General features: G+C 43.0%; 1 protein-coding gene across 1 annotated transcript in view; it reads right to left on the bottom strand.

Annotated features, from left to right (window-relative positions):
• XYLT1 (xylosyltransferase 1) overlaps positions 1–10,288 on the bottom strand; it is a 101,340-nt gene that overhangs the window by 90,523 nt on the left and 529 nt on the right. The window contains exon 2 of the mRNA XM_009281691.1: positions 7,796–8,327. Coding sequence (XP_009279966.1) covers positions 7,796–8,327 — 532 coding nt within the window. The remainder of the gene's footprint in view (positions 1–7,795; positions 8,328–10,288) is intronic.

Genomic DNA, 10,288 nt, shown 5'->3' on the forward strand with positions numbered 1-10,288 from the left:
GGCGTGGTTTGGGGTTTTTTTTTTGGGTTTCCCCCCCCCCCCCCCCCTTGTTTCCCCTCCAACCCTACCAGCTCATACCATTGTACCAACAATTTTCTCAAGCCATAGCTGTAATTTGACTCTCCCCTCCGACACTCTGTCCACACATTTCGGAATCACTGGGAAGCATTAGCGATCACTTAAGTACTTTTCTTTCATCTCTGTACATACACAGTAATCTTTATTAAAATATTCACTGAGCTTCTGCTACCCTCATGCTCCCTTCCCAGGAGGTTTGCAGCAAGGACATACTTAGCCATTATCCTCTCCCGCGCTTGCCCACGCTCCGCCTTTAATGCTCCATAAAATGATATCATTTTCCAAAACAGAGGCTTGGTGAGAACTAAGGCTGCTGACCATAAATTTTCCAGCCCTTCTGCCCTCCATTCCTTGTGTCATGCATTGCTCTCGGCATTTCCTTAAGATGCCATTTGTCAAGATGTTTTTCTGCAAGTCTGCCGCCTGGCCTGTCAGGGACCAACTCTGCAGCTGCCAGATCCACAGGTGACCAGACAGGCCTAACGTGGAAAAATGTGACCAGACAGTAGTATCACATGGAAAAAACAGAGGAACATCAGTCTGATTTCATTCTCCCACTTCTAAACTTGCAGATGATCTAGACAGGAATTGCCTGTATTTAAATGAAAGGATTAATTGGCACAGACACCCAACAGTTTTTCCCTCACTGGATTTCTTCTAAAACCAAAGCTGAAACTACGCAAGACAGTGCTGACAGAGCCAGCCTGTGCTCATAATGGCCTTATTTTTGGGAGAAGAACCCCTCCGCTCTGCAACGCCACAAGCTCACCCATCCAGTCTCCTGTCCTCTACACTGCAGCTGTCCCCAGAGATGCAGGGAGGTGGCAAAACAATGTCACCCTGTTTTGGGATGCCACAAGGACATTTCTAGCAATTCCAGCTCCCTTACAAGATGTACGCAGATCTTCCTTCAGCAAAGAAACTTGTCCAGTTTCTGACCTGCTGACCAGATACAGTTTGTGAGGATAATTCATTCATTTGGCCCTCTGCCCAGGAACAACTCAGCTGTGAGCAGGGGGAAGCGTTTTGGCAGCTCTTACATCAAGGCTGCCTCATCACTTCCTTCAAATGACCAGAGTGCACTGGTCACCCAACAGCAACGCAGGCAGCCCTATGGTGGGACACCTGCCTGCACATCCAGTCTGGTGACAAGGGCTTATGTGCACTTTGGGTCCTAGCATTTACATGCATTTTCATCACATAAATGATATACTTCAGTCGTCATCCATACAATGAGGTAGGGTCCATCTTCAGCCAAAACAATGAAGTACCTTTTCATTACTTACATCCTAATTTTAACTATCCAAACTTGCACATGTGGCCATAATAAAAGTTAATCTGAGAATCACTGCAACATACATTCTTCCTGAGATCTCATTTTTCTCCTTACATTGCCACAGCTTCACTGATTTTATTAGAGTTGGTTCTGCTTTACACATGTAAGGGGAGAGGAGAGACACACCACTTATTTGATAAAGTCATTTCGCCTAAAATGCAAGTACTGAATCTTGAAATGGCCCTTTATAATGAAAGAAGTGCTGGAAACATGGTTTGTAGAACAGAACACAATCTCTGCACACGGTGTAATTACATCTTAGCGTTCTGCAGAATACCAGTGTATGGCTTAAATGCTATTAATTGCAAGCAGTTTTGTTCCACAGGATGTTGTTCGCTGATAACTACTCAATTAGGGTTATTTTGCAATTAGTCTACTCGCAGTAAATTTATTGCAACCGGAGTCATCTGTGGTGTAGCAAATTAAAATGCTGTCTGGGCTGCACGTGCAGTGGCTCTTACATGCTCCTTAAACCATGTATAGCTCACCACAGTAATTTTGTCACACTAACAGATTAAACGTACAGGAAAAAAGCAGCAGCCAATGCCATTGGGAATCCTGAAACCAGGAGAAAAAGACAAATTTGGGGTTCAATAATCTTTAGATCAAACCCAGTGAGTCCAAAAATGCATTGCCAAAAATGTGAAAGCCAAACAAAGCCATACATTTATATGTCACTATGCGCATACACATGCATACTGAGCAGATGAAATTCTGTATTTGCTTAGTTACAGCTCCCATTCTTTTAAAATTATATAGAGGATGCTCTCATTTCCATGCCTTGAAGAACTGTTCTGCTCCACCCCATAAGTATTTGGCATCTTAGTGGCTTATCCTCTCCCTTCCTGGAAATCATACTTCTTTCTGTTGAGTGCTTTGAAGTAGTCAGATAAAAACATTATAGACATGCAGATTGCTATTATCTGTGCATATTATTCAGTAAACAGAGCTCCAGAGCCCTTTTCTCTCAGGTTTAAAACCAAAAGAAGGCTGTGTTTTCTAAAATGAAATGGAAAATTTTCTTCTCAGCAGCCTGTAAGAAACTGAAAACTCTTGCTTCAATGTGCCAGAGCAGCATTATCAATAAGCAACCAGGGAGAAAGCCGTCTAATCTGCAAAGAACTCTTTCAGTGCTGATGAATGATGTGGAATGAGGGTAGCTTGATTATTTTTCTACTTTATTTATGAGTTGGGTTTACCCCACAGGGATGAAGGTAGCAGAAAACCTGTTTGATTTATAAACTAAGAAAAGACAACAGAAGAGCCAAGGGGAAATAAATCAGGCTCACTGGAGGCGCTCTGCTTTCCCAGGGACTTTTCTTTTGCCAGAACTACATCTTAGAAAATACCCCTCAAAAAAATCTGTTACATACTTTTAGTCTATCTAGGGCCATAGATCAGGGTCAAGTATAAACCTAGTTGGGTAATTAAAGATAAGGATTAGGCCAGAGTCTCCCCTGGGGATATGGCAGCCTAGAGAAGCTGGCCCAGAGAAGGACTGATGCAGATACCACTTGGCACCGTGCCTGCGATGACTCACGGACCTGGTGCCAATGACAAAGGAGGAACCGTGCTGCATACCCAGCAAACTTGCACGGCAAGGGATTCAGAGCTACAAACTACCACGATCCACATGGGAGTGAAAAAGAGAATTCGGGACTGAATCCAGCCAGTGGGTCAGAAGCTGGGCTTTTTTCATCGCAGAAGTCGTCACAACTTTAATATGCATGTTGAAATGTGGAGTTGTGTAATTGTAATTACATTGCTGCCCAATAATCTGGGCAGCAATCTCTGCAGTCAGGGTCACAGTGGCCATTCTAAACTGTACTCCTGCCCATGGGATTAAGGGATTCTGCTGGGGGAAATGTGGCACAGATCAGGTTACTTGTGCTTTGTCAAAGAGGAGTTTATCTAGGTACAGAGTGAAGCTTATTTTAGAGCCGAGAATTCGCATTGAAACTTCTGCTTCTTCCCAGTACCTCCGCACAAGAGGAGGGCCATGTATGATGACAGACAAGGAAGGGAGGCAGCTGGTCCAGGTCCACCAACGGCTTTGGTGAGCAGAAGCAAGTCTAGCAGACCAGGGGAATCAGTGCCTCTAGTCTGGCCTGTATAGGACCAGGCTGGAGATGGCCCCAGCAAGGAAACAATCTGCCACGTTGTCCACAGGTTGCTGATCTCCGTATCATGTCTCCTGAGAAGAAATTAACTCCCCAAAAGGATGTCTCCCTGTACCCTCTCCCCAACCTGCATAGGACTGGATTTGCCCTTTCCTCGTCTAACCTTATGCTGAACCCACTTTTCACCTCTTACCTTCACTGACTGCATTTCCCCTCAAAACACACTTCTACAAACTCCAAACATTCCCTTCTGAGTGAAGGGCGACTTGCAAGCTGCCTGTTGCCCTGATCTCAGCCATGACTTTGGATAAGGCTGCACCTAAAGCTTTTGACACCAGTCCCGTTCCGTAGCGTTTGTGCCTTGTTTTCAGGACCGGCTTGTTGGGAAATGCCAGCTCACATGCTCTGCAAGTCAGGTAACTGGTAAAGTTGCCATGTCCCGTTTTGCTGCTTCAGCAGTGTTGTCTCTTTGCAACATCCTTAGAGGGACTGCAGCCCGTGTCCTCTTGTTCTCATGGAAATAATGCCTGCATGTCAAACAGGTAGTAAATATGATGCTCTTGGTTTTAACAATCCTTTCTTTTATACACTGAAGATAGTTATATTTGACTTCCTTTGCCTGTTGCCTTTGGAAACAATAAAATACTTAAAAGAAAAAAGAAACAGCTTGTAAGATCCTGTTCCCGTTGATAACCACTCAAGTGAACGTATCACTTAACATTTATGACAATCCAGCTGGATGGAGTCACGTCCATGATTGATAGCTACACTTAGCAACTTCATGGTTTTGATCAGCTGAGACAGGATCCAAGGGGATTAAATGCTGGATGACATCTCAATGGAAACCATAGCACTGGGAACACATTTATATGTTGGGATAATGGATGAATGTGCTGCTCCAATACATAAATATTTATACTTCACAGCTCTGCTGAAAACAGACAGGAAACCTTTTTTCAAACCAAACTGAAGGGAATAGCACTCACATGCTGAATGCATAGACTCAGTCCCCAGATGTCTGACTTTTGCTGACAAACAGCATATAGCTTTTTTGATGCATAAAGTGGCAAGACGCCTAACCCAGACCTGCCCCTACCAGCGATCCTAACAACGGGGTGTCTTATACCCCCAAAAGCTGATGGCCAGTGCTTCACAAACATCTCCTAACCAAGTTCAACTCCTTTAAAGGACCTCTGGAGTTGATGAAGACACCTTTGATGAGGGATGGAGCCAGTCTGTGAGTGAATAACAGCAGTATTTATGTTCTGCAGTGGGGAGGAGAGATCTGAGACCACAACACACTTAAACTCAGGCAATGTATTTTTAATAGGACTGTAAAATTTAAGGGACCTACCAAGTTATATACATATAAGGCCTTCCAGTAGGCCCTGGGCACCTTCAGTTTTGGGGTTCCTGTCTGTCTTGATAGTCCTGTATTCAGACATTTGAGAAGTGACTTCAAAGTCTGGATCTCCTCCATAGGTCTGATGTCCCAATCTGCTTGTGCATTGGCGCCTCCGGCATAAGCAACTCGTGTCCCATTCAATATGCTGCTGCTTTATCACTTCCCCACAGCAAAGCTCCCAAATCTGCTCTAGAGCAACCCTGTATGTAACACAGGATGTCCAGATTTTCTGCCAAGGAAATCTGGCTGTTGAAGCGGTTAACTTCAGCTGTCAGCATGGGCAGGAGGAAATAACCTTGAGGCAAAGAAAAGTCAACATTTTCCACAAGGATCCATCTGGCTAAGTGAAGACATCCCTCAATTATTCTTTTTAAATAAGCATCACTGCCTAAAATAAAAATCTAAATGAAACTCTAGCACTGCAAACCTAAAAATTGTAGCCACAGTCTTTTTACACTTAATTTTTTAATGTGGTACAGATCCATACCTCATGAGTTGTTACTAAATTCACGTGTATTTTACAATAAAACTATATTTGGACAACTTCTCCGTTTCTCTAGTCATATTTATAGCTCCCAGTTTTCCTGGAAGTTTTACTATGTCTTATTACGAAGGAAGCATTTATACCAATGTGCAATGTACATACATGCTGAAAGGCTTCAAGTATAAAAGGTGACACTGTTCTTGGTTCTAAGACCACGCTATTATCCTGACTGCAGGGCATATGAGATAAATTCTGTATTTAAAAAAGAAGCAATAAATATTTCTTGAGAAGCCTGTTTTTAAGAATGGCGGTTGTTTAAAACTTCTGGAAAGTCACCCTGCATCCCTGGGAGACAGATTACCAGGCAGGGGATGGAATCATAGGTGTGTGCAAAATTGCACACAGCTGCAGTGTGCGCCCACACTAATGACAATACGTCTTCCAGCTCTCTCCAGGATATCACTTGCGTATTTGTATATGCGATACATTTACCCTACACAAGGTATACAGATAGCATTGATGACATTACCAAGATATGTCCCTGACCCCAAAAAGTGTAGGACAGTGTCTGCAAGGTGCTGACCACCATCAACTTTCTCACAGACCAGAGCTGACTCTCCTGTCATTAGAGAAGAGGAGGGAAGGATACCAAGGACATGCTTATCACAGTGGATTCCACCAGTGGCACCCCAATGGGACTTCAGGGGCACCCGGGGGTACTCACTGATGCTCAGCCTGTCACTGATGTCTGGTTTTGCTCAATTCTTACCTCTACTGTTCTTTTATCTTCCCTTCAACTTGTGCTGCCTTTGCTGTCCCTCTCCCTGCTTCCCACTGAACACCAAGTCTTCTGTCTGCTCCATTAATTCTTTATCTCCATGTTTGCCCACCCAGCTTAATGATTTTGAGTATTACCATGACAAGAAAGGGAGAAAAAACACCAAAAGAGACATGGTAAAAAACAAAACAAAACAGTCACAGATGCACTGGGGTGGGAAATGGGGTGCTCATACCATTCATCCTGGTAATATGCGTCATCTAAATTAAAAGCCTAAGATTCCTATTACAGAGAGATGCTCTTGTTTGGAAACACCCCCTGGGGCACGTCCTTTTTTCCACTGTGTGTACAGGAAGTTTAGCCTCCTAATTTAGGCAATAGCAACATGGATCCTCCTCCCTCCCACACTGAAACCACCCAATAGTAACCATTGCTTTGCGATGGTGCAATAAACAGGTAAGCCATGGGGGTTAGAGGATGTAACTAAATATTCCTAACGAAAGAAACTAAACATCCCCCAGTCCCCATGGCTCACCATGTTTACTGTACCATCTCAAAGCAAGACCTATTCTCTTGTTTGTAAAAGTTCCTCCGCACTTTCAGCTTGGACAAAGACATTGGCATATCCTCACATGCATGGGCTGAAGTGCCAATTACAGGATGGGGACTTTGGACTGCTGTATAAACAAGTACTGCTGTGGATAATGCTGTTCCTTGATCAATACCTACTTTGATCAACTGATCAATGCTTTTTTTTTAAAAAAAAAAAAAGCACTTTACTGTATGGGAAGCTTACAGCTAAATGAATGGTGGCACATGAAGCACTCTTCTTGAAAAGCAGGAAAACGTCAGCTCACACATGCAAACCGACAGCAAGCTGAGAGATACCTCATGTATCTGACTGCATGGAGAAACCAAAAGCAACAAATCAAAGCTTGGCTTAGGCTAGCAGAGGTAACCGACTCTTTACAACAGTGATTTTGAAAATTACTTTTGCTGATTGAAGAACATTAAAAATAGAAGTGAGCCACAAAATTAGATTTTTTTCCCCATGCTTTTGAAGTTTTTTTTATTATACTTCCGATAACTATCTGGGTTATCAAAATGCTTAGGAGTCCTGGTTATTAGCTAGGACTCCACTGTGCCAGAAAAATGGCCATATGGCCATAACAGCAATGCCACTCATTTATCGGTTAGCATAAGGCACCAAAACTCACCATGGCTATTCCCTGATCCCCAAAAGGCATGCAACTCCTGTACAGAATAACAAGACTTTGACTACGCTTCTCTGTGTCTGTGGATTAAGAACTAAAAGAAACAGGAGTAGCAGCTGAATACCTAGATCACATAGTGTAATAAAAATCTGGTGGAAGTAAAGTGAAAAGAAATTCTACAGGAATCTACTAAGGATCTTGTGACATCCACGTAACTCCCTGTTTAAAACATCCTCAAACCCTCCCTCGTTTTCACAGACTAAGTACATTATACATTCCTGCAATAAAGCCATTTTTTGTCACCAGAAGGCGATTTCAATTATATAGAATCCTTTCCCCAAGATACCGTGTTATTTCTCCTTCACCATCTACCAACTTACCCTCCAGCGTACAGAAACGCGTCACCTTCTCCGGCATCAGCTTTCCATGCTTGTGCTGACAATACACCTCTGCGATCTGCTGCCGACACTGCTTAGATTTAGAGCGGGACATGGCTGAGATTGCCTCTTTGCCCGTTACCTCACACTTTGGTGGTTGGTCGTATCTCAGTTCAGGGGAGCTGTTTCCACCTTTTTTTAAATGATGCTGTCTGGGAGACCTGTGAATCTCCTTCAAATTGTTGTTGTTGCTGCTGCTGCTGTTTTTTCCAGGGTGATCACTGAATTGCATCACCTCATTGGATTTCTTCCCCAGCAGCAAGTTCTCCTTCATCTTCTCCTCTTCCAGTTTCTTTCTCAAGTGCTCCTTTTGCTTGCTAAGGGGTTTTTTCACCAGCTCAGACTGGTGTTTTTGCCTCTGAGTCCTGGGAGCAAAGTTACTGTTATCAATATTTTCAAAGTCCTTGGGGACTGAATTTTCATTATTGCTGTCTGTTCGCATTTTCTCTTTCGGTCGGTGGGAAAAATAGCCATCCTATAAATGGGGAGAAAAATTATACTCATCTTACTAAAAATAGTCACATCCCATACATTACAAGCATTTCTTACATGAAGACATAAATCAATTACAATCCACCATAGTGTAAAAAAAATCCCCATGTTAGTGTTCATAACAGAAAGACGGAGCTGAGAGAGGCCTCTGAGCCGCCCAAGTCAGTGCAGACAACCACTGCCTGCACCCCCTTCATCACTGATCGAGAGTCCAACCCCCATCTCAGATGGAGCAGGGAGGTTTTACACAGGTTTGTGAGCAATTATTAACCAGAGACTTCACCCTGACACCGTTAAAAATCAATGGCAAAACCGACACAGGTTTCAATGGAGCGAGAGCCAGGTCCTTAATGCTGCTCTCCACTCCTTGTGTTAATGACCGCAGTTTGGTATCCCAGGAACTGCCCCATTCCTCTGCAGAAAGCACCACGCAACCTTATAGCCCGAGCTTTCTTTCAGTGAAGTAACTTTGCTGCAAACCAAACCCTTCCTAATTTTGCTTTTTCGAGTTTCTACATAATAAAACTTTGGACAAGTGTTTCCCACAGGGTGCATTGCAGCCTTGCCGCAGGTGGGAAGCTGTGGCAGCAACAAGCCCTGTGTGAGAGGGTGAGCAGCTGCAGATGCTCAGGCTCCCCGGGAGGGTCAGAGCCAGGCTTAGACATCAGCTCTTAACCACCATGTTCCTCTTCTCCACACTGGGCACGCTTTGATACATACACAGACCATAACATTGCAACGTTTAAAATATATCATATAAAGGAAAAGGGATAGAACATGTAAAACATTTGTCTGATGCAGAATAATGCTTTGCTTCACGATTTCACACCCACCTCCACCTATTACCACAGGAACTTGTCCTAGCCCATCAACAGCAGTGCAAGTTTACAACTCCAAAGAAAAAGGAGGATTATCCCAGGGATCCTAGAGACAACACAGAACATGGCAATCTGCTCTAGAAAAGATGCAACAAACTAGAACAAAACCGAGAGGTGCTTATATGTGTATATTACTATCAAATGGGAACCTGTCTGATAGCCAGGGGTGGGTGAGTTTGAGCCATCTTTGCTCCAACTGCAGAAGCTAGTCCTCAGGCTAGTGGGGGACACAATTTTTAGACCTGTGGAACAGGAAAGATCTCCATTTATTAAAGTGATCAGTAGCAGATGAAATAAATGGGGAATTGTTATTAAAACATCTGAAGACAGGAGTATAAATATTGATAGACTTTTTGAGTCTGTCCTGTTTTCTTTTCACTCGTGAAAGACCTAACCAAAAATCAGAGGCTGGTAAATGACAGCAACCGCTAAGGATGACTGATGGGAGTCACTTTTAGCACATATGAACCACATTTTGTATTCAAAACATTTTACCAGCATTAGCTAATTGTTTCTCACACCTCTTCTGTGAGGAACTACTTAACAGTCAGGTTTTGCAGAGGAAGGAGAGGGAGATAATGACTTATCCAAGGCCATGCAGGGAGTCAGTATCACTTTGACCTCTGCAGCTCAGCAATGAGAAACGTTTGAATAGTTTATTCATTAGAAGATGTGGTTCTGTGAGTGAATGAAGTGATTCTCTCTACATTAATATCTCCAGCTCGCAAGTAGCTTTAGCTATCAGACACAGAGGAATGCAGAGAAGTTTAAAACAAACAAATAAAAAAAAACCCCAAACCAACAGAAACCAAAACCCAAACCTTTTTCAAACAAATTATTTCTAGTTTGGAGAGAACATATCTTTTTAAAAAAATTATCTTCCTAATTTTTAAGGGCACACATAATATCAAATTCTTTTTTCTGTCTTTTTTTTTTTAAGGAGAAAAAAGAATAGCATTTTTTATAGAATCATAGAATCACTGAGGTTGAAAAAGACCCTTAAGATCATTGAGTCCAACCGTAAACCTAGCACTGCCAAGTCCACCACTAAACCATGTCCCTAAGC

The sequence above is a fragment of the Aptenodytes forsteri genome, unplaced genomic scaffold (assembly GCF_000699145.1).
Source record: "Aptenodytes forsteri isolate BGI_AS27 unplaced genomic scaffold, ASM69914v1 Scaffold84, whole genome shotgun sequence".
In the NCBI taxonomy this organism is placed as follows: Eukaryota; Metazoa; Chordata; class Aves; order Sphenisciformes; family Spheniscidae; genus Aptenodytes; species Aptenodytes forsteri.